Source organism: Ciconia boyciana, chromosome 21, assembly GCF_034638445.1.
Source record: "Ciconia boyciana chromosome 21, ASM3463844v1, whole genome shotgun sequence".
Lineage (NCBI taxonomy): Eukaryota > Metazoa > Chordata > Aves > Ciconiiformes > Ciconiidae > Ciconia > Ciconia boyciana.
The window spans coordinates 13,039-38,307 of NC_132954.1; the positions used below are offsets into that span (position 1 = coordinate 13,039).

Below are 25,269 nucleotides of genomic sequence, written 5' to 3' on the forward strand. Positions count from 1 at the left end.
TGGCCTCAAGTTGCACCAGGGGAGGTTTAGACTGGGTATTAGGAAATTTTACTTAACTGAAAGGGTTATCAAGCATTGGAACAGGCTGCCCAGGGAAGTGGTTGAGTCGCCATCCCTGGAAGTATTTAAAAGACGTTTGGATGAGGTGCTTAGGGACATGGTGTAGTGGTGGTCTTGGTAGTGTTAGGTTTATGGTTGGACTCAATGATCTTAAAGGTCTTTTCCAACCTATACGAGTCTGTGATTCTGTTTAAAACTTACAATTAATTCCATTATCTCTCATTAAAAAACAACAACCAGTGAAACCTTTTATACCTTTTTATGTGTGTATATATATATATAAGTAGCTATACTATAAAAAGTGCATGTAAACAAAAAGGTTGGACTTCAGCTGGCAACCAGTGGCAAGGAGTTGTTAAATCCCAGGTACCCCTTGTGGGACAGAACATGGGCTAAGGACAATGTCCTGTCCCTAAGGGCCTTTAATGTTTCTCCAGGGTAAAGGAAAAGCTTTATCTTCCAACTACTTCAATGGTTCTCATACACATATATAAGTATAAACATATACTTTATCTATCCATATATATGTATGCATTTAAACTTGTATAACTAACACACACATATGAAGGTGTACAAACACATATAAAATGTATTTATCTCTCTTATATATACGGATATACATATAAATACTCCACTATCGTCCTCTACCGCCCTCCGTGCAATGTCTGCTATTCGCCTCCAGGTGTACTCAGATCCCTACTTCTTCCTCTGCGTGTCTTCAGTGCTCCGTCCTGCTGCTGGAGGATGAAATGCAGAGGCTTCCCTCTGCCCCAGCCTCACTTCAACAGGAGAGCAGAATTAAGACCCGGGGAGAGGGAAGAAGGTTAAAAACACCGGAGAGGAGGGATGGAAAAGAGGCCTTTCTACAAGGATCTGTCCTGCTCCCTCCTTTCCTAATAGCTGCTGGGAGACAGATAAGGCTCAAAGTTGTACGTACTGGCTCTCAGGTTGGCTCTTTGCTGCAGGTGCTCCATGTAATGGATGTCCTGCAGGATCACACAGTTGGCCACTCTCCCCCAGTGCCCAGGGGTGATGGGTGGGAGAGCTGCCATCATGCAGAGGGCCAGGCAGCAGGCTATGGTGGCCAAGTTAACAGAGAGAGTCAGATGTGCTAGGTCAAGTGTGCCTGGCAGGCTGCTGTGGTTCTCTCCTGAGCATGGTCTAAGAGAGAAACCAAGGACTAACATTCCCCAGGGGCCTAGGGGCCATCACAAGCCAGCCAGCTCTACCAGCTGATTCGATGATCTGGTCACTCTTTGTTGACTTTGTGGATCTGCCATGAGGAGTCCATTCTGGCCTACCCCACTGCCAGAAGAGGTGTCTGCATTGACAGTGCAGGCCTGGTAAATGTCCAGGGTCAAGGCCCCTTCCAGCTGAGAGGAAGGACAGCAGGACACGAGCAAGCTTAGAGGGGAGGAGGACAACCTCTCTGGCCATGTGCTCACCTTCTTGTGCTCCCGGCCCAGGACTCTGTACCAAACTAAAAAATGTCAGTAAAATGACAGAATAATTCCAGTTGGAAGGGACCCCGGGAGGTTTCTAGTCCAACTTCCTACTCAAACCAGGGTCAGCTATGAGGTCAGGTGAGGCTGCTCAGAGCTTTACCCAGTCTTGTCTTGGACACCTCTAAGAGCAGAGACTGCACAAGCTTTCTTGGCACCCTACTCCACTGCTTGGCCATCCTCACAGTTAAAAAGTTTTTCCTTATATCCATGGCCCCATATAACATCTTGTGCAAGGAGGGGACTTTTCCAGATTTTGGAAAGGGGGAAGGGTCCATTCTAAAGGGGGAACAATAGCCCCTCCCCAGCAGTAGATTCCTCATACTTAAAGACTGTTCACCCTACCATGCAATCCAGACTGGTGTGTAGGAGACACCCTCTCCCAACAGGAAAACTACAGAACCTTTTAACTTGTAGGAGAATAATGGGGATGTGCAAAAGCTCATGGGCAGATCTGTGGCCCAGGAGCTCCAGGCTCTTGTTTTACATCTCTTCTCTCCTTCCCAGGATACCTCTTAAGGCCCCCTTTGGATTTCAATCTGCAGGAGGATAGTTTTGCTATTCCTAACCCATCTTTTAGTATTTACCCATCTCTCCAAACATTAAGCATTCCACTTGCTTCATACCACAAAGCTATGAGCTGAAATCATACAACTTGCTTGCAACTAGGGAAAGCTTCCCAAATGGTTCCATGTAAATTCACCCCAGGTCTTCCTGACTTCTCCACTCCTCTCCCTTTCTCATTTGCCTTGCAGAGACTGAAGTGGAAAAAAGCAGGTCATTCTTACCAGGTGGACAGAGACATGTTTCCCTCCCACTGTTCATGCCTGATTAGGCAGAGTATGAAAAGGCAAAAGAGAGATTCCCATCTCACTCGAGGGTAGAAACCCCAACCATATGCTCATAAACAAGCCAGGGGCCTCCCTGACCTAAATTCTCAAATCAAAAAAGGAAATAGCACGCCTTTGAGCTACCCAGACTAAAACCAAAGGAAAACATTTTGTTTGTTGGCTTTTGGTTGTGCAGTTGTTTTATTTTTTTTTCTGCCGAAAGAGCTAGGACTTCACCCCGCCTCCTTCCTAAGCAAGACAAATGAAGGAAGCCAAAATGCTGGTCAGCAGATTTCTGGCCTGGGAGTTCCAGGCAACTGCACACCATTTCAGCCTCTACTTCTGGGTGGACTTCAGGGATTCCCTTTGCTGTCAGATGTGGTAAAAGCAAGCTTTACTGGCACTGATCGCTTCCTGCAAGGTTTCAGAACCTCTACTCCTGGGCTTGCCCTCCTGTTTTTTCACCCTGGCAGGTCAACTTGTCAACCAGAGGGCTCCATGGCAATGCACTGCAGAACTTCCTGACCACGGGCGTACCATCTTATTTCATGGGACATGCTGCAAGTTCTTTGTAAAAGCTATTTACTGTTCTCCCAGTTCCCATGTTTGGCTAGGCATCGGACCCTCCAGGGCTTTCCTCAGTTCACGAATGTTGTGCTTTCAACAACGTACTTTTAAACAAGATTAAAATAAACGCAATCTAAGTTAAAAAGGTGACTCTCACCGGTGTCCATCATTATCTTTCGGTAACCTTGCTCTGCAATTACCTTTATAACACATGGGTACCTATTGGCGCTAGTTCTGGGACCAGCAGTGGGCTGAAAACTTCCAGGCCCTCTCGGTGACCTTCTGCCAAAGCGTCGGAGGAACACCGGTGCCAACGACCACCGGGGTGGTGCGGCGTTTCCGCGTCGTAGCGAGGCAAGGAGGAGCGCCCGGGGAGACGCCCCAAGAAGCCCCGCTCCACAGACCACGCGGAGAGCCAGGCTCAAGCGACAGCCGGGCTCGCCCGCTCCCTGCCCGCACCGCCGCCGCCGCTGCCGCCTCGCCCCTCCCCTGCGCTCGCGTGCACGCCGCCTGCCAGGACGCCCCTCGCCAGCGCCGGAGCCGGAGCCGGCAGCGCCGCGCGGGCGGCTCCCAGAAGCGCGGCTGCCCCGGGCCCTGGCGCGGGGGCCCCGGCGCGGGAGCCCTGAGGCGGGCGGAGCGCGCGGCGGCAGCCGGCGGGAGACGAACAGCCCCGCCCCCGCCCCCTCCTCCCCGCCGGAGACCCGCGCGCACGCGCGCTTGCGGCGGGCTCCCGTCGCGTCATGTGACGCCACTCGGCAGGAGGAGTCCTCCCACTGCCCCAGATGGCGGGTCGCGTGGACAGCGTGGACAGGCGCGCCCTGTCACGTGGGCGTCACGTGACGCCGTCCCGGGACGATGAGGTCAGTGGAAGCGAGTCACGTGATCCTTGCCTACGCGCAGTGGGGCCGAGCGCAGATGGCGGACGCTGAGGCCGAGGCGGCTCCGCGGCCCGAGATGCAGCGGCTGGTGGCGGCGCTCCGAGCCCGCCTCTGGCAGCTGCAGACGGAGCTGCGCGAGCAGGAGGTGTCGGAGGCTTCGTCCCGGGCCTACTGCCGGGGCTTCTGCCAGGTAGGGGCCGGGCAGGGATGGGCCGCGGCGCGGGCTTGCAGGCCGGGTGCCGGACGGCGGGGATGGGGCCGGGGCGGGCCCGACCCGCCGGGCCTCCCCGCCGGGCCTCCCCGCCGCGGTGCGCGCCCAGCGCCGCCGGCAGCAAGGAGCTCCCGTTCCGGAGGCTCCGCTCGTTCCTCCGGAGCTGCCGCGCTGCGGCGCGGGGCTCGCGGCGGCGTGCGCTGCTGCCGAGTGGGGACGTGCGCGCCCTGCCCGAGGGGCGCCCCCGTGGGCGCTGCGCTGCCAGCCTGGGGCCGGGCCCGTTGCACCGAGGGCGCCGCTCGCCTTTGGGCTGCGGCAGCGCCTCGGGCCTGGACAGCTGGTAGCCCCTGGGAGGTTCTCTGGGGCAGGCGGGCCGCACCGCGTTTTCTCAGCGCGGTCTTGGCTAGGTTCCTAGACCTCCGCTTTTCTGTTCTTTACCTGCCTCGGGATCAAAACTACGTGTTCCACCTTGGTTGAGATCTGCCGTGGAATAAGCAATGCTTGCTGGTTTGTGAAGGCCTGCAGTTCACTTGAGTCACTGAATGAGCTTCTGTGGTCCAGCAATCTTGTCTGAATACTTGCTTAATGCAGTTCAGGCTAAGGATCAGCAATTTCTGAATCGAGACAAAAACTTCCAGAAGAAGAGCTGAACTTGATTAAAGTTGAGTGATGGAGATAACTTATTCTTAAATAAACTCTTTCAATGATTAATTAGTTTTTGCTTCCCTCACAGCATCATTTGCTGTGAGCTGTAAGGTTGAATAATTGTTGGTAGGTTGCTGGGTTGGGGAGCCATCCCTGTTGAATCTGAAGATATTGTGGTTTCTAAAATAAAAAATAAAAATTAAAAAGTCTGTTTTACAAGCTAGTTTAACCACACCTCAGCTGGTACACCCACTGTATTTGAATGGTGAAAAATCAGATGCCAAATGAGACCAAAAAATCCCACCAGTGTGTTATAGATAAGTGATATTACCCTTCACAGTTTTCCATTTGGCATCCACAGGTTGTGTACTTTGCCATACCGTTCTGGGAGGATGTTTAGCTCATCACTTACCGAAACAACAGAAGGAGTTTATTTGTTAGGTTTCAAAACTTGCTTCTTAAACTGCAGGATGCTGCTGCTGCATACTGCTATGTACGTCCCAAGTTAAGCATACTGTTAAGATCTGTGACCTTGCATTTATATAGAGCCCAGTACAATGCATGTGACTTTCTCCATGTTTCAGGTTTTGCTAAAATTGTTTCCAGTGGAATTAATTGTGTCAGAACATTGAAACAAATATTCAGCTAACGCTTAGTAGAGGTGGTCAAGATTATCAGTATATGTAGAGGTCCAGTTCCCCAGGTTAGTTTGGTACAGATAAAGCTTTAGAGGTACTTGATCAATGGAGTTTGATGGAAGACAGTTCTGTTACTTAAAAAACAAACAAAAAAAAAAACCCCAAACCCTGTCCCACAAAAAATGTAGACCTCTTTAGGTCTTTGTGCTGTTATTGGACGGTAGTCTTGTTTTAGAACACTGTGATAGATAGCACAGATAAAAATGAAAAAGATCTGTCTTGGGTTGCCATCAGTTTGCGACATTTCTGATTGTCATGACTATACACCAAGAGATACAGTGAAAACCATGAAATTGCTAGTCTGTCATGCAGCGACTTCGATAGAGTACGAATTTGTGATGTCATTGTGCAATCAAACCACTGTGCTTGGATGTAATTTTACATTTTGGTTTCCCCTTCTGACTGGGGATGTTTGTTGCACAGAGTTTCAGTGATAAAACTTAAAAATAACTTAAGGTCTGCCCCTAAGTGAAATTTAAGGAGCTCAACTTAACTTTGTATTAGTGACTTGGAGGGTACCACTGGTATCTTGTCATAAGCTTATTAAGCTACAGTAGAACATGCCTAGAGAGAAGCTGAATTTAACTGGGCTTAAATATGATCTTGGGAAGTAGCTGTGATGAGAGTAGCCGAAATGTTTTAGGGCAGCGATGGATTCACCATCCTGTGTGTACATCTGTGGCACAGTCCTGAAAGGTGCTCTGTTTTGCTGTGGAAGTTACCAAGGCTGTTGGGACACAACAAACTGTGAACCAAATTAGTAGCTTTCCTATGCTTTGAGCTGTCTGCATGTTATGTTTTACTACATGTAAACTTGTGCTGCCACGTGCAGCTTTCCAGCAGCTCTTCCTGGGAGTGGTGCTGGATGGCATGATTTCCTTGAAGATCCCTATTTTTGAGCAGGGGAGTAAGGTTGGTGTCCAGGATAACACAACAAAGAAACTCATGAAGCCTAAATAGTGGGTTGATTCTGCAACTTAATATTGTACAAGCGTGAATGCTTTTCATATTCACCTTAGGAAAAACATGTCTGTTGGGGAGCTCAATATATACCCAAACAGCCAACTAGAATGAACAGTGTGTCTGTGTTTGAGGTTGTGTTATTGTGAATATGAAGAACAGTTATCAGTAAAGCAGAGGTTGTAGGACATCAAAGCATCCCATCTGCCAATACCCAGAACCTGTTGGCTTTCTGAAATTATTAAAGGTGACACAGTTGAGGACTGTCAATTGCAATCAGGTATGTTTAAGAAGAGGTGGAAGTTTTTTTCTTAAACAGAGACTTAAAGCTGTAATAACAGGTCAGGTGACTTGGACATGTTTAAATTGGTTCTGAGAAAAAAAAAGATGCTTCAGAAGAAATGCAGCTAAGCAGGTATTCCAGCATTGCAGGACATGAGAATCTATGCAGTGTCAAGGACCTAGACTGGTCTGTAGATTACGTGGTAGGTGGATGTGCATGGCCTCTGCTCTTCTCACCCCACTTGCCAATTAGATATGTTATTGTAGTCAAAGGAAGGAGGAAAGTCAAAGGAGTGTAAGTGGATGTGTGTTAACCAGACTTAAAATGTTTGAATACTCTTTTCAGGTAATTAGACTCAAAGGTAGTAATTGCTTATAAAATTGTTACTTAACTGTTTGTTAAGCATGTAGATTATATATTTCTGACAAGTTAAAAATTGTCTAATTTTATCTTGTATATAGAATGCCAGGAAAAGTCTATAGTGGGCTACTAAAACTTCTACTTATATTGCTTGTGAAATAGCAGAAGGGCTTTTAAGAGCTTCTGTAATACAGTTACTGCATTTTGCTTATTTGTCAGTATGCTAATACTAATAGCATAATAATGTTCAAAACTACATATCTTTGAAGTTCAAGCTATTAATAAGTCTCTTGCCTTGAATCTCTTACACACTGAAACCATCATTGCTCATCTATTTGGGGAGAATTTTCTGATAAATGGCTACTCAAGAAATTGCTAATATTAGCTGTAAGACTTTGATCTCAGCGCTAGGATTGCACTCCAGCAAGGGTGCAGTGTTTCCTAGCAAATTTATTTAATCTTAGGAAATATTCTACCATGTTTTATGGTTTACACAGACCAGATAACTTATGATCTAAGTGTCTGTCAAAATAATTGAATACTAAATTTGGCTTTTTTAATATATTGGTTTTAATTGATGTATTTTTAGAAAAGTGCAGAGATTTGTATGTTTGATCTTCTATTTCTGTAGTCGCTATGATGATAGTGTTACTGCTGGATTTACTGAACAGTTGACTTTATGATAGTCATCAGTTGAGTATCTCTAGGGATTACAGCTTGACAGCCTTTGAAAGTAATTTAATGCTTCTAATGCCATATATAATTTGAGTTATATTATCAAATCCTTCATTAATCTGTTAGAGAAGCACTTAGACTGGTTAGTTACTACTCATTCATTTCTTCTGCTAATGGTCTTTGTGCTGTGTTTAAAGATGATTTCTGTAAACTTTCAGTCTTCCCTTCCCCCACCCTCCTATAAATAGTCTTTATAACTATTAATATTGTGTCATTTTTTGGTGAGTTTGTAACTTTCATTCACCTAGGATTTATATTACTAAGTTCTAAGAGAATAATCTACAAAACAGTCCTGATTTTTACTAATTCTCAGATTGTATTTTTAATAGACTTTTTTTTTTCTTAAATATCACACGTGGTTGTGCCAGTGTAGTGGATGTCTGCTTTTTTTTTTTGGCCCTAGGACTATTATTGTGTATTTAGATCACTGACATAACACTGGATAGTTCGCAAAATGGTGTGTAGCTGGCCACTTATTTCTTTCTGTGTTGGAAGTTAGGCTTCATCTTAGAAGTTTCTGGCCATTATAATGACTACACTTGGTTTTAGTAAGCTCATTGTAGGGTCTGTTCAGTAGTGTCCTCCTTCCAGTCATAATCTGATGCGATCATGTTTTTGTTTAAGGTGTTAAAATAAATTGTTTTTTCAGAGTCCCAACTTGAAGTGAAGTAATTTGAAGCCTGATAAGACCTGATCATCCTCTTAGGACAATTTGGCTTGTACTGCATTACAGTGTGGGGTACTCTGAACTTTTTTCCATGCAGTCTTGGCCCTAAGGGTTCCACAAAGCACAGGTGTTTTCATTGTTTTTTGTTTTCTTCACAGCCGGCCTTAATCAAGATTGATACTTTGTTTGGTGTAGGGAGGGTGCAACATGAGAGAGGGATTGTGACTGGTAAGAACACAAGCATAACTGGTCTGGAGTTGTAGGAGGGTGTGCAAACAGAGAAGGAATGTTACTTGTGAAGCAAGCTGTCAGTAGAGCTAGAGTGTCCTTAGCTCAGTGCCCTGCTTGCTCTTGATATTACTTTATAACCTGCAGGAAAATAACATGGTAACGTAGTGAAGTTTTAAAAAGGTTGGGAGATACTACTATTGTCCCTGTGCTGATTTTTGAAACTTACTGTGATTTCTCTTAAAACTGGCTAGATTTTACATTGCTTCTTCAGTACTATGCCTGGATAATGTAGGGTTGCTATGGTCAAGTAATAAAATCTAGGATAATTTTGCATTTGAAAAATGACTATGTAATGGTCTGATCTGGGTTTTGTATCCCCTTCTAATGGCATCATGTTTGCTGTATGGGTAATACATGTATCTTTAAAATACTACAGCTGGAATAATGTTCTTAATCTTGAACTTCTTGCCTATTTTTCTGCATTCTCACTAGTAATAAAGATTCCATTGCATATGTGGTTCTGTCTCCATGGCAGTTGTACAAAAGAAGCTGAGTGCAGAACTTCTCCCTGAATTTTAAACTTAACAGTTCACGTTTCTGCCAATTGCATCTAGCTTGCTCCTCAGTAGAAATTCTGATAACTTTATCAAAATAATAAAACAAATGAGAATATTTTTAAATCAAAAGGAGAACTTCTGTTGAAGAGAAAAGCTATCATTTTTAAATCTCCTTCAGAGTAAAACGTTCTTGCTTCCAGAATTCTTCCACTGTATATGCTTGATATTGCATATTTATATTTGTTTTTTAGACAAAAATGTGTTATGAGAACTTCTAATGATAACCTCATTTTCTTTCAGACACTACTTCAGTATGCTGGCAGTCGGGGTGCATCGGAACATATTTTACCTTTTTTGGAAGTATATCGAATCTCCATCCAAAGCTTTGCTAATGCACGACCTTACTTGACTACAGAATGTGAAGATGTTCTTTTGGTACTTGGCAGGCTAGTGCTGTAAGTTTTAAGTTGGTACATTAATATTAAAAACAAAAAAACAAAAAAAAAAACCCCAAAACCCCTGTACTCTATAAATGAAAGGGCAAGTTGTTGAAATAGTGTAATACCTAATTTGACAACTGTATTTGATTATTATCTATTAAATGTCTTTAGTACTTTTTTAATCATACCACAAAAATGTACTTGAGCATTTTGTTAATTAATGTGAACAAGTGGTAAGGCTTTGTTCTCTGTTTGGATAATCGTGCTGGTATTAGGAAGGTTCTGTTCTTCCTTCAACATTCTGTAAATTATTATTTTCTGTAGAAAAAGCTTAGTGTGGTCCTCATAAAACAGAACCTTTAATATTAGACCTTCATGCATGGATTAATAAACCTGTATCACTTGTTCTGCAGTTGCTGTTTTCATATGTCCTCTCACCTGTAATGCAGGGTAGTTCTGAACATGTCCCTTTCTGAAGAGGATAAGCTGTTCTGTATTTATGGCAATCTAAGTTGTATGTGGGGGTTGTTGCTATAGGATAACAACACAGAGTAGAGTGATTCAACCTGAGCTCTTCGACTAGCATCTGCAGACATGACTTAAAGCACAGCAATTCTTCAAACAAAAGAGAGGACTATTTTACAGTCCATCAGCTAAGTTGGAGTGACTTGTAGTTCCTCAAAGTCTGTTTTAAGTGCAAAGCAGCTATTTGTAATTGAAGAGTGTAGCCTGAGGGCTTTCGCACACATTGGAGTATAATCGGTTACTACCCTTAGCCTGAGAACGATAACTTGATGTGTTGGTCATTCCTTGCTGGTAAGGTTTCATTCGAGGGGGGAGGGTGAAGATCTAGAACCTTGAATATAAAGATCATCGTAGAATAAAAGTAATTCTGTGACAGTTTTTCAACGGGCTATTTTTTCTTTGTTATCAGTAGCTTACTTGCTTTGTGATCTGAAGTCGTGTTCTTTTCTAGAAGGATTTTGTAATGAACTCCTGGGTCAAATGCTTTTTTTGTAACGTACTAACTTGCAATATGAATCAACAGCACAGAACCAGTTATCTCCATGTGATGCCTTGAAATTTTTTTGGAGTTATGAGAAATATGTGAACTAGGAGTGATTTTTTTTTTTTTTAAAACCTTCTGTCAAGAAGAGAAAATGCATGAAATAGGAAAAGTCTGTCTTAACTTCTTAATATGGAAACTGAAGACTTTAAACTGCTACATCACTTACCTGGTACATAATACATATAATTTTGGCAAAATATCTTAATTGCTTTTGCAGACTGTCCCTTTATGGATAGAGTATTCTTATCTTCATCTTATTATCATCAATTAGCTTCTGTATTCTGCTGTTTCCTACTCCTGTCACTTAAAGTTTGCTTTTCACTGTCTTTGTATGCAGGTCATCCATAACTGGAGAACTTGATATATATCTTGCCGCTGTTATATACTTTGGGGCGGGAATCTCAATACTGTGTCAGAATTGCTTGTCAGAATTGCTTATCAAAATTGCTTTTCCCTTGTTGAGAAAAATCAGAATATTCCACTTCTGCTAATATGGTTTCTTCCGTCTTTCGGTGTGAGGAGTTTGTTTGCTGTTGCTTGTGTATTCAGAAAACCTTGTGGTGGAGGACAGTAGAGAGGCTGACTTCCTGGAATCTTCCCTGTTCTTGTTATGATTACATTTGAGAGGAATCTAAAGAATGAGAGACAATGAGTGAAGTCGCAGATACAGTGAGGTAAATGGCATACCTAACTGAACTCTCCCACGTTTTTCTTTTACATAAGAGTTTCCAAGGGAGGGAGAGAGAAGTTAGAGCAGGGAATTAAAGCTAAAAATTAAGTTCCATGAGGGAGGAAGACTATTACCTTGTTAGGGATGTGAAAGCGTACTGTTCCCATGTAACTGTGATTTTTGGGGAGACAATTGGGTTACCCGCAGCCGTTGTACACATTATGTATTTTCAGACTTGAACCCTGAGGAGAAATGAAAGGAGCACACTTCCTGTTTTAAAGCAAAAGTGCTCTACTTACTACTGAAATCCTCCTTCCTTTCCAACATCCCTCCTGGAGAAGGGGGGAAAGAACTTCTTCCTCCTGACATCCTTCTCAGCAGGATGAGCCAGTAACACCAAAACTCAGTATACTGTGGCTTTCCCTGCCACCTGACCAGGTCAATTGTGTGTTCACGATAAATCTGACATGTAGAGACTGCGCCCCCCCCCATAAGAAACATGATGCTGATGCAGTGTGAGACCTTGTTGGTCCACTATCTAACCTTGGGAAATAAAGGAAAGCTTGGAGTGGTTGCTCTTGTAGCTTACAGATTTGGCAAATGATTGTCAGGGAACAGGAATGTTCTTGGCCATGGCCATGAAAGGACATACCTGCTTTGGTCAAGTAGAACTCAGACTGCTTGTTTCCACAGCCACAAAGCACAACACATTCCCCACGCCCCCCAATATTACTATACCAAAGGTATTGCCTCTCTAGAAGAATTAATAAAGAATTAGCCATATCAAAGGTGTCTTTCATCAATATTTGGTTAGCTGGCTAGCCTCGTGAATCTTAGGAAGCCCTTGAAGCTGATTGTTCACTTGAGCTTCTGTGAGTGCTTTTCTTCTGAGGGTACTGGGTGAGGGGGAAGGTGCCATTCATGTTACCATCAGTATGAAAATTTTACTTCCATATGAAAATGGTTTATATGATCCTAAGATTAATAGATTAAAGTTAAAAAAGTAGAAAGAATGATTCCTAGTTCACACTGTGTTTGCCAGTAGCTAATATTTGACTGCGTTCTACTTTATCCTGTTTGCTATGATGACACTGGTCTGAAAGGGAGTTTACCATTTCTGTATCTTCGAGAAGGTATTTATATGCTTTTTCAACCATAAAAAGAGAAAGGAGATCTGGATGTCATCTGGTCTAAATAGCAAAACTGGATTCAATTGATAAGACCAGTCTACCTCAAACTTCTTGAACTGTATCTCACCTACTGGTTGTACTTACTGAGTCTAACACATGTTGCTTCCAGGAAGAGTGTGCTTACTTTCCATAATGCCTCTGTGAGGAGGCACATGTGACAGCTCCCTGCTTTGTCTATCTAACAAAGCATTTCTCAACCTTAATAAACTGTTGTAATTTGATTCGCTAACTTGCATTTACCACTCTGCTGTCTTATCGTTAAGAGCTAACTCAACTCTTAACAAATGCAGGACAATTCCTGGCAACAAGTGCACTGTTCCTGCTGATAATCTGATGTATAATTAGTCACCTTTTTAACTCTTTAAGAAGCTTAGGATAAGAAAAGTTTTCTAATACAATCTAAAGATGAACACAATTCTGAAAGCTTTTAAAATGTACTTTAAAAAATTTCTTTCTTAAAACAATAGTGAATGAGGTATAAAGTGATTACAGAATAATTGTATGCAAATACTATGTTGATTTTTGCCTAGTTATTCCTTCCAAAATAAAGAAATTCAAATCTAGGAGACCTTCTCCTAAAAGATGTTTTGAAGTTGAGTTTGAAATGAATGATTTTTTTAATAGTGGAAGCATTCAAGCACCCATTAGAGTTTATTTGCAAAAATAGTGATTAAAGTTTGGAATTGAGTTTTGTGTAGGTAGGTATTGTGGTGATACTGGTAGAGTGGGGTAGAAAGGCTTGACTTCATGAAGTGATCCTGGTATTTTGATTTGTGGTCTTAGCCATGATACCTAAATTCCGTTTAGTTGCATTACAATAAAGAAGGAAATGGGCTTTCAGGGTTAGAGGTGTGTTTTGAAGTGTTGTGTAATAAGGACCAAAAAGAAGAATTAAGCTAAACGGCCATTCCTCCCCCTTGCCAGTAGGGAAGGCTGGCTAGTGTTTATGCAGCTGTGTATTTGAGTCAATTCTTATAACAAAAATTTAGGCAATTGACTTAGAATTCTAATTATTTTTCTGCCAAGGAAATTGTAATTGGAATATCCTAGATATTACTTTTGCAGTTGTGCTGTAAGTTGTTTTACGTGGTAGCTATACACCTGGAGCCCCAGATTTCTCATGGAGTGATTTCCAAACTAGAGTGCTTGGGAAAGACTGAGAAAGACTTAAGGACTTGCAACAAAAGAATTTTCAGGACTTGGTTCAGCTCAGTCCTGTGTTACAACAACAGGCGATAACTCTTGAGGCATAAATTCAGCCCTCTTGTCCTCATAGACTGTCATCTCATTCTGTATACACAGTGCTTTGAAAATCTAATTTCAGATTTTGTAGAGTGTCCAAGTACCACCTTAAGGGTTAAGTACAGAAGAATGATTTGTAAAACCTTGCTTTGCCATTTTGTTTAAACCTGATATTTTATATAACCAATAGCATATATATATGAAAAAGTAATATTCTAGAAAAAGTATTTCCAGGAATTAGAATAGATAGGATTGGTTGACTTTGTTTAAGTCTGAAAAATGAGGTGTGCCCCAAAAGACTTTTCAAAAAGCACATTGACCATGAAGTTTGCAAATGTTTTATTTGATCAAAAGAGTATCTGTATGACATGCATGAAAACCGGATACACACCTAGTGATTTTTTTGGTTGGGGTTTTGGGGTTTTTTGTTGTTTATGTTAAAATAGAGTTCAGCTGCTGTGAGACTTTGTAAAGTTGTTTTTGATAGTCTAGTAGCAATCACCTGGATCTAGACATCTGGACCAGTAAATTAACTTGTATTGCCAGGCTTGAGTACAAGGCAAAAGTAAGTCCTGATTTTGTAACATTGAGACTTACGACAGTTGGAATATCTGATGATCCTGTTGCCCACTTTTTCATGGGCATGGTAATGATTGAAATTCCAGTGCCTGATGATGTGAATAATTACTGAATGACAGTGATGAAGGCTATTGTATTTTCTGCCTGCCTAATAGAAGTGTTTAGAGCTTTTGCAGGTCTAAGCCTCTATTTAAAGGAACAGGATTGGGCAGTGAAGGCAAACTTCTGCAATGTGAAAAGGATGGCCAGATGATAATTCAGTATTTTTCCATTTGATTTTTTTATATGTATGTGACTACTGAATCTGGCTAAAAGCTGATTAGGCATAGCATTTTGCAGGTAACTGTTTGATGTATTTATCAAAAGTCAGGAGGAAGGGGGAAAGGAAAGTAATTTTACTTGGGTACTAAGCAATTTTGAAACTCATGTTTGCTTTATGGTCATCTCTTCCTTTTCCCCTTCCCCAAGCTCAGCTCTTCTAGCTATGGTAAGACTGAATGTGTTGTCCTGTCATTCTTCTATTTAATATTTGGGAGTGGAGGTTTTGAAGAAAAAATAGCATGAGTTGGAACTATCTAACAATGTAGGTGTAGCTTATAGCAATTATTCAGTGCATTTATTATATGTGGAGTTTTAAACCAATTTTCTTTCCTTATATTCTCATGATTTATGAGAACACTTTTGCTGTATGTAAATCTTGTGAATCTGTAGACAGACTGTCATAGTTAACGCATTTAGTTTGATTAGGTCAGTTCCGTGCAGCAGTTGGCATGAACAATATAGGCAGTAGTTGTGCCATTGCTTTGTCTCCTAGAAAACGGTGATTCCTGTTCTCCAAGTCTTTTCCCTGAAATGAGATGGGTGTGCTAAATACATGCAGTTGTTTCCTTTTTGTTTCTGAAAAGGGATAGCATTGACCTGATGGTCTAAATGAGGGAATGTCAAGTAGGTATTGCTTCCCCCTCGTTCTGTATTTGGAATCTGAACTTACGCATGGAATATATAGGCCTCAAATTTGCTGGATATTTCAGAGATGTTAAAACTTTCTGAACCCTTCCCACTTCCCTGAATTTTCATTTGGAAGACATGATACACAGCAGAAGTTCACATGCCACTGTGATGGGGATGATTCATACTAACATTAAGCGTTGATACAGTTGAAAATGGGATGTAACAAACTTTCTTGGGTATAAAATCAAGACTGGGTAACTAGTGTCCTATTTTTAAGCAGGGCCTTGGCTTAATGAAAAAAAGGGGATGTTCTCCACCTGTGTTGTGTAGGTAACTGAGCTACACAAATACAGGAGCTCCCTGAATTAACAAACTGGGAATTTTACAATCTGATCTGTTTAACTCTGACTTTAATCTGAACAGCTTTGATATGCATATCAATGTGGGTGGGGTTTTTTTGGTTTGGTAAGCTCTTGAGCTTGTTGCAGTCTGCACCATGGGTATTTGAATGCTTACGCCCTTGCCATCAAAGACTCATAAGGTGTTTCTAGAAATCTATTCTGCGTGTCCATTTCTGTGCTGATGCACCTCTTGACATAGCTTGTCAGTCTGTTGCTTTTAGGATAGTTAGGGATCCATTTTCTAGGTCTGTTTCTGTGCTGATGCATGTGTCGTCTTCTGTCACGCTGTTCTTCTTTAGTTTTATTTTCTTACATATGTCAGCACTGCAACTTTAAATTAGGTAAAGCTGGCTTTCATTTTCACTCTAGGCAAAGACACCATGCTGGGTTCAAATGAGTTTTATTCAGAATAGATATTAGGATTCCCTTATGAGAGGAAAGAGCAGAAATTCTGTAATGCAACGTTCCTGAGCCACATTGAACACACTATCTTGGATTATAATAGTAGCTGCAATCGTATCCTAGCAAGATTGTGCATAGTAAAAGGAGCACTCTTACTATATGATGACTCATGCCTGATTCTGGGGCTTTCTGGCCTTTAACTAATTTGTGCAGTCAAACATGTTTCAATGTTACTATCATTTCTTATCTGAATGCTAAGTAATATGTGCCACAAATGTTATTTAATGTAACAACAGAATGTGTTCAGGTAGCTTGCTTACTTGCCTCTTACTTTTCCAGGAGTTGTTTTGAGCTACTGCTTTCAATTCCTGAAAGTGAATTGCCGCATGAGGTGTGGTTAGGATTCCATCAGTCCATACAGGTAAGTGTTCTGAATTTTTTTCCAATTTACTTTTTTTAAAAAAAAAAAAAAGGCTGCTGCTGTGCTCCTCTTCTTCTGCTCTTCTCCGGAATTCCACCTGTCCTGCCTTGCTGTTATCTAGGCAGCAATAATTTCTGAGCAGCAAAAGACTAACTGCAACAACAGTATTGTTGCAGTTAGGCCCAACAGCAGATTTATAACTACACGATCAATGGCAACTGCAGCAAGAGAACCGTAGCAAATCTTGAGCTGTCTAATGGTTTGTGCAAGAGAAAGACTGAGTGAGATGGAGTGATACTTCAGTAACAGCTCTGAAGTATTACTCTGAAGATGACTAAAAAAGTTTTTGTGGACATCTGAGTGGCAAGTTAGTGTCTATACCTGATTTGAGAGGGATGAAAATAGTAGGACAGGTGGTTCCTAGAAGTGTTTGTTCTGAGGTGGTGCTGAAATAAGCTCATACTACTACTATTCCTACGCTCAAATGAAGATGGCTACTGTAGACTATGTATCAGGAAGAGATGTTTTCAATGTTTTAGTCTGGAGGTAGTACCTAGTTGTCTGCAAGGACTTCTGTTCCTCGTGCTGAAAGACAGGAGTGGTAGTCTTGCTGTGTTTATACTAATAGACCCTTCCAGGACCAGGGACTGATCTGTTGCTGCTATTGCCTGTTCTGGCTTTAACTGTGACTGAAGTTGGAAGCTAATATCGGTTGTTACTGAAGTGAAGACTTTGGCAGGAAGTAGTTGGAAGGAAGTGAACTTAGACCTTGCAGCTGTCCTTGTGCAGACCTTATCACTTATACCCCTATGACTGGGGATTTCCTCAGTCCCTGAGGCTTGGCGGCTGCTGATGCTGCTGCAGTAGCTCTGAAGATGCAGGTGTAGAGGTTCTGAAGGAACTTCTTTTGTTTCACCTGCAGTCAGGGAAATTGCAGGTGTGGAAACTCTTCAGTAGACTGAAGATGAATAAACCTGGTACTTTAAACTGGGAGAAACAAACTAGTAGAGCTTTGTAGTCCTGCTGGTAGTGGAAGGGACAGAGGTGGTCTGTGACTGGTGACTTCAGGTGTGGACAGACCTCCTTTTCCTGAAATACCATGGATACTTACTGTCATGGCAACCCTAAAAACAGTTGGGTGTGGCAGGTACTTGGCAGTAGAAAGAAGTGCAGTAGGTGCAGTTTAAATCCTATGGTCTTAGTGGTGTCAAAGATTTGTCCTTTATTTTGAGTGCTGGTGCATAAGTCCTGTGACTCCCTTAGTGACTACAGCAGATCATAGTGGACATTGCAGCACCCCAGAAACAAGTTTGAAGGTGTATCAGTTTATTTTGACAATACCCAGCTATGCCATCTGTTACACATAATGTGTAGCTAGCCATGGTGTTGCAGAGGCTAGGTCTGTGCTCCCAACCCATTCATTTGTGGGGATGCCACAAATAAGGGTGGTCAGCCACAGGTTCATCTTTTGTGTAAGGGCTGATGGAAGAACTTGAAACTTGCTGTTTCCAAGGTAGCTCTTAAATTTGCTAATCTAGTCATCATTGAATAAAGAGGGGTGAATCATAGAATACCAGGTTGGAAGGGACCTCAAGGATGATGTGGTCCAACCTTTCTTGGCAAAAGCATGGTCTAGGCAAGATGGCCCAGCACCCATCCAGCCGAATCTTAAAAAAGTATCCAATGTTGGGGAATCCACCAATTCCCTGGGGAGATTATTCCAGTGGCTGATTGTTCTTATTGTGGAAAAATTTTCCTCTTGTGTCTAATCAGAATCTCCGCAGGAGTCACTTGTATCCATTACCCCGCTCTTTTCCGTGTGACTCCTTGTAAAAAGGGAGTCTCCATCTTCTTTGTAGCCACCCTTTAAGTACTGGAACAGGGTGATAAGGTCTCCCTAAGCCTTACAAGCTTATCATACACTAAAAGACATATAATAAGTTTGTAAATGAGATGGTCTAGACCTGAAACAAGATGTTATCTCTTATTCAGAGTATGGGAGGGCATATACAGGCTTTTTCCCATTATAGCAGAGGTATAAAGCAGCTCTAGGATTTCCTAGCTTTTAACTGTAGGGATCTGCAAGGAGAATTCTTGTTACCAAGTAGAATAATTTCTATGATGTAACAAGCATGTGTGTTTCTAGGTTTCTGAAGCAAGTGATTGAGCTTGGATACTTCTGTCAATAGAGAGCAAGTTTTTGGTCAGATGAGATAACTTTATTCAGGCTGAATATGTTGGAAGGAAACTATTACATTCCAGGGTTAGAAGGGTGACAGAAGCCCGGATCTCTTATGTCAACTTTTAGAACTAAGGGAAAATTCAAGATGTGCTGCTGCCAGGTGTAGTAATATACTTGGCTTTTGTACTGACTTTTTTGAAACTGTGGCTTCCAGGTTTAGCACTCATCTAACACTCCCCATAGTTCAGATAGTACAAGATTTGGGCAAAGCTTATTAAACATGGTAGTACTCTGAAACCTTGCTGAAGAGGTTTGTGGACTTTTATAAACAGGTGCTTCTAATGAGATTTTTGAAGTAGCACTCTTGCAGAAATATGAGAATGAGAACATTTGTACCCTGTCCTGGAATACAGTAGGAACCCACTTGTCATCGGAGAAGAAGAGAGTAACAGACAAGGAGCATGCAGTCATACAGAGGGCAATACAGACCTTTAGACAGGAATCATTCATAGGCCCTCATGTGAGGACTTGTAGGTTTAAAGCCTGTGACCATGTTAATGTGCCAACCTCCAGGCAAATCCAGTAGCAAAGCAAAATTATGTATTAGCACATGCCCCAGATGGACAGATGTGAATGTGCTTATTCCTTTCCTAACAAAAGGGGCGAGTGTGGCTGATGAGGAATATAACTCCAAATGTAACTGGTAGTTGCAGCAAATATGGGACAGAGGTATTTCTTTCAGATCTGCCTGCAGTAATTGTTGCTCTATAACGATCTGCACAGGTAGTGAGAGTCAGTGAAACTTCAAATAAATTTTAGTCCCAGGAGTGAAAAAGGTAAGGGCTTGCATTTCAAACCAGCAAGGTGTGGGGACTGTTCTAAAGCTGAAAATGGAGTGTCACTGAGGTCCAGCTTGTATACAAAATGCTATCAAAAGCTTTATTTGGCGTCTGAACCAGTTTGCTCTTTCATCCTAAATAACAGTAGTTATGCCCTGCAGTCCCCCATGAGTCCAGTTTTCCTTATCTCTAAGCAAGACCAGAGGCAGCCTGTGCAAAATGAAAACAATATGTGAGATTGTGTGGCAGGAGTCTCAGCACAGATTTTATACAGTGTCAGCAGGCAAAAGGATGTAGGCACAGGTGGGGAAATGCTGTAAATAAAATACAAGTGAAAGGATGGGGGCAGAATTAAAACAAGGCCCTTGATACAGGTGAACTCAATTAATCTGGGGGAGGAACTCAGTGGAGAGGTGCTGTGGGGATGGATGTAATCTGGCTGGTTGAGGAAGATAAAACAGTGCATACAAAGGTGGCTTTAGTGGGAGTAGAGATGTATTGTCGTGGGAATTGAATATGGATTGCGGAACAGGGTTCCCTTCAGGCCTTACAAAGAGCATGAATGCTTTCTTTAGAAAAGTTGTGTATTGAGGGTGAACATAAAATGAAAACTTTTGTGACACTGTAGTAGTTGCTGATTGCTTTAAATTGCCAGGACTAAAAAATCCTGGTATCTTCAGTAAATTGTTCCAAGGATTGTATTTCTCTTTAACTTTGTCCTTAGGCTCTTACTATATTATCCTTTCCTGACTTCATCTAGAATGAAATGCTTTGTGTCCCTCTCCTCAGGACCTGCTTATGGTGATGTCCTAACTTAAGGAGATCTGTATACTTAAATTTTGCATTAGATTTCTTCAAAGACTCTTGAAGCATTTGTAGTAGATTTTCATAAATATTTCCATTAATATTAGCCATATATTCTTCAGGAGGTCCAATAACGAATGGTTCAGCTAAGCATCTAGAATAGAGGTGGAGTGTATTGTCAGGAGTTAGTTACTTATGCTACATATGTTGGTGAATTTCATGTTTGGTATTTCAGTATTGATACCCTGAATTGCAAACACAGTGCTGACTCAGCAAATCAGTTGACTTGTATGATAGGCCCCTTCTTTCTCTCTTTCTAAGGTGGTTCTTTCAGCCCTTAATACAAAGGTGCTGAAATGTGAATGACCCTCATAATTGAACTGGGCTCTGCTAGCTCTGTACTGCTTCCTGAAGCCCTCAGATTAGGGAGGAGTTGCTGTTGGGAAAACATTGTTTACATTGCATGTCTGGATCACAGAATGTCATAATCTGAGGGACAGCAGCCTTTTCAGTAGCAGTAGTACCTCACCCTTGTCCAAGTTGTATGATTATTTTTTTTTGTCAGCTACGTCATTCTGGCGGTGGCAGCAGATAGGTGGTTTATTCTGTCTTTCTCTGAGGCAGTGGCTTCTAGCTCCTCAGAACATGTAGCTCGGTAGCAGAGGAACTTGGGATAAGTATCCCTAAGAGGCAACAAATCTCAGCTAGTGTAATGTGCCATTACAAAATCTGCTTGTATGGTCTTTGGCACTTGTTGGTTGGCAAGTGCTTGCTGGGGCCAGGATGTGTATAACCCTGTCCTGTCAATAGAGAGGGTGAATTCACACAACCAGGAGGTGGTGTTTCCTGTTCTTTGCCTATCAGAACTGTGCAGAGCTGAAAATCCTGTTTGTAATTCAACCTTCTTCACTGGTAAATATCTTGGAGTTTCTGGAACATATTTGAGTGACACCACTATATGTAATATGTGCTGAGAGCTCTCTCTGGCTTTGTAAAGCTATGGCTCTTGCAGTACTGCAGTACATTTAAGTACAGTAAAGCACTGGCAATTTAAGAGGTGATTCTTTGTCTCATGTTTGTTAAACTATTTCTCAACAGTAAGACCTGGGAATGTCTGAGTTATATGCTTTTATTTAAATGATGCCAGGAAATGGCATAAATTCTCAAGACTTGCAGTAAAATGGTTAAATTTTTATTGATTATTAATGCTTTGTTGAAGCTCTTTGTGAAGAATCTGAACATACAAACAGTACCCTCAAAGGAAATGTAGGCTGATTACCAAAGGTCTTCTGATAATGAGAACTCTTCTGATTCGGCTGCTGTTTTTCTTCAAGAAAACATGCTGTTTAAAAGATGTGGTGTCCTTTCTCTTCTTACAAGTCATAACTGTGAGGAACCTGGCACTTCTTGCCTTTATTTGATACAAACTGATTGGAAGGGCTTTGCTGGTCAGTTCCACCTCTTTCCAAGGTGTAACACATGCTGAATGGCCTCACAGAATGCTGTAGCTCAGTAAAGCTTATGGAGTTCAGTCTTCCAGGTGAAATTTGAAGTCATAGGCTGTTAAATGCTGATGGCTTTTTGGACTTAGTCTTTGACCTGATCTATGACCTGATCTACACTTGAGACTGATACAGGTTAAAGCTGTAATGTTAGTATATGGGAGGGGAATGCACAATGGATGCTCTGGCACCCTATTGTATTGAAAATACTTAATGCATGGTGCTGTACAGTTGAGAGAGGTCAAAAGTAGAGGTTGTCAAAATGGGCTTGTAGTTATTTTGTGGGTAACATACAGTATCCCTTCTATCTGTACACCAGTAATTGTTTTCTTAATCACCCAAGTCTGAGGATAAAATGATTTACATAGACTTCCTATATGATCATAACTGCCATGTACGGAAACTCTGGACTGTGGTTGCATACTTCATAGATATAAATTCAGATCAGCTTGTGTTTTCCACTGACTTTTTTTTAAAGCTGTCCTGAGGCTATAACTTGAGCATCTTTTGGCAGCAGCACTGACTTAAGCATTAAGTCTGTCATTCACCTGCCTGATTCTACTGGCATGCCATTTAGCTGTGTGTAAAGTGGGGAATTGGTCATGCTTTAATTTTTAAAAACAAAAACCCCCACTCCTTCCCTGAGGCTTTCTCCTGAATTTGGTTTCCTGATCAACTCACACAGGAAGGAAAGACTTGAGAGGAGGAACAGCTGTGTGAGCGTAAGGATTGCTTAAGTGATATTTTCAAATGCTTAAATACAGCCTGAAACCTTTGTGTGTTGTACCTCATGTATTAGTCTCTCAGTGCTGTTAGTTAAGAGCAGCTTGAGCTCTAGTTAAGAATATATAAAGTCACTTGCATTGTCACGGTGCAGCTGTGACACTCCAAATTTTTTTTCTTTGACCTTGTGAGCCATTTCAGGCTCAAGGCCAGAAATCAATCATTGTAAGCATCATACTTGATTATCTTTGCCTCTGCATATTAGCATCAACTCTTGTACTGATATCAACAACTGATTTTGAGGTGGTCTCACTGATAGGTCACTTGCTAGTTTTACTTTCTTTATAGTCATTTTTAGAAGTAGCTTAGTCTTTAACAATTGATTTTAGTTAGCAGGTATGCTAGGAGCTAAGACTTGGAACACAGTTACAGTAGTTCTCTAAAAATAAAATCAACCTTTGGGCAATAATTGCAGAAAATCTTGGGTACTGCTAAGGAAGATGAGATGGTTAACATTATCAAAACTGCTTGATTGTTGCATTCAGCTATGAAGCTTTTAACTTTGGTGCTCCTTAGAAGGTGGAAGACTGCACTACGGTTCTGCGTTTGGGAAGAGCTCCTAATGCGTGCTTTTTCACTCACTTGTGATGTTAGTTTGGTTTTGTTCTTGCAGTTGGAGAAGAGCTAATGTAGGGCAGAAGCACTGACTCCCACTAAGTGTGCTTTCAGTATGTCTAGTAAATGCATTGAATATGCAGTGCTCTGAAGGTGTCTATTGTGGAAGAATCATGAGGTAGCTGGAGCTGGAAGGTAGCTCAAGTTACCTGATCCACCTCTTCACTCAGAGTAAGGGCTATCTTGAATAAGGTTGCTTAGGGTCCTGCCCCACCAAGTTCTAAGTGTCTCTAAGAATGGAGATTGCACGAACTTTGGGTAGCCCTTTCAAAGTGAGGGTATTTAAACATTGATACACTTCCCACACACACTTTACAGAAGTTCCTTTTGTGTGACTTGTCTATTGACTCACTCACTAGTCAGAACGAAGAGTCCAGCTCCAACTACCTACTGGGGAGTATAGCGAAGATAAAGACAGCTCTAAAATATCCCTCCTCACCCTCTCTTCCTAGGGTTTGGGCCTAGGAGGAGTCTCTTCCTAAGACTGTACAGGCCCTCTGACGGCCTTTGCTGGACTTGCTCCGCTATGGCAAACGAGCCACAAACTTGAGTGTTGTACTCCAGTGGAGTCTCAAAAGTACCAAACAGAGGGGAATAAACACTTCACCAGCCTCCTGGTTATGCTCTGTTTTATGCTCTGTGCGGCATAGTTTGCCTTGCTTGCAGTAAGGGCTCACTGCTGACCTACGCTTAAATTGCAGACCCTAGAGGCCTGTTGTGCCAAACTGGAACCTAGCCAGCTGGTCACCAGCCTCTACTGATACTTGGGGTTGTGCCAGGTGCAGCAGCACTTTGCATTTGCCTATGTTGAACTTCAGTGAGTCCCTGTCAGCAATGTTCTGTGGCCTGTTGAATGTCTTTCAGAATGGCAGCCCTGCCTTCCAGTGTCAGCTGCTCTCCAAGTTCTGTATGAGCTATGCACTGGCAGAGAATGTGCTTTGTCTCATTATTCAGACAATTAATAAAGATGTTAAAAGTATCACCTCAGTGTTGACCCCTGAAAAGTCCTACTAGGAGACAGCTGCCAGTTGTTTTTTGTACAGTTGGTCACAAGCCTTCTGAGCCTGGCAGTAGAGCTGATTTTTCCACCCGCATTATTGTCCATTTTTCCATATTTTAACAATTTGGTTTTAAAGATAGTATGGGAGACTGTCAGAAGCCTTGCTAAGTCTGACTACTCTAATGTCATCTGTAGCCTGTTAATCACAGAAGGTAGTCAGGTTGATAAAACGTGACTTGTACTTGGCAAATCCTGGCTGTTCCCAGTCACGTTTTTGTTCTTCAGGTGCCTGGATGTGGTTTCCAGGAGAATTTGCCCCATAGTCTTTCTGGTTATGCTGACTGGCCTGTAGTTCCCCAGGGTCTCGTCCCCTTGGTCTTCAAAATGGGCATGGTGGTTTCTTCCAGTCACCAGGAACCTTTGCCCCGTGGCTGTGACATTTCAGAGCTAGTATTGGTCTTGCAGTGACATCTGTGATCTCCATCAACACCCTTGGCTTCTGTTTGGTACCATGGATGCTAACATGATTGTCTTATCTCATCTGTTGTGCTGCTTCATGCCTCTTCCTTGCCCCCAACTCTGCCACTAGTCATAGGGACCAGGAAGGCCAGAGTGCAGAGCTTAACAGTAAGACTTGAGGCAAAGTTATTGAGTACCTTAGCTTCTTCAGTGTCCTCGGTTGCTTGGTGCCCTGTCCTGTTGAGCTGTTCTCACACTATCCTTGGCCTTCCTTTTGCTTTCAGTCTTATATTTTCCTCAGCAAAGTGAAGAAAACAGATGGATGCTTGTGTCCTTCAGCTTGGCCCCCAGAGTCTTGCATTTACTCTGGATGTGCAGTGTGATTGGTGTCCCAGTGTGTGAGCGGCAAGTGGTGATAGTCTGAGGACAAACCTTGGCAGCTTTTCTGCAATATCCCAGATATAACTCCCTGTCCAGCACCAAACCCTGTGAGACATGAAGTCTGATTAGCAGCTGAAGTTGGTGAATGCTTAGTT

The 25,269-nt window shown here is 42.2% G+C and overlaps 1 protein-coding gene across 1 annotated transcript in view; it reads left to right on the forward strand.

Annotated features, from left to right (window-relative positions):
- The first annotated feature begins 3,799 nt into the window (after positions 1 to 3,799).
- The window catches only part of RLF (RLF zinc finger), a 53,127-nt gene continuing 31,657 nt past the window's right edge, over positions 3,800 to 25,269 (forward strand). Inside the window, exons 1-3 of the mRNA XM_072884950.1 lie at positions 3,800 to 4,027; positions 9,485 to 9,639; positions 16,468 to 16,549. Coding sequence (XP_072741051.1) covers positions 3,815 to 4,027; positions 9,485 to 9,639; positions 16,468 to 16,549 — 450 coding nt within the window. The 5' untranslated portion in view covers positions 3,800 to 3,814. The remainder of the gene's footprint in view (positions 4,028 to 9,484; positions 9,640 to 16,467; positions 16,550 to 25,269) is intronic.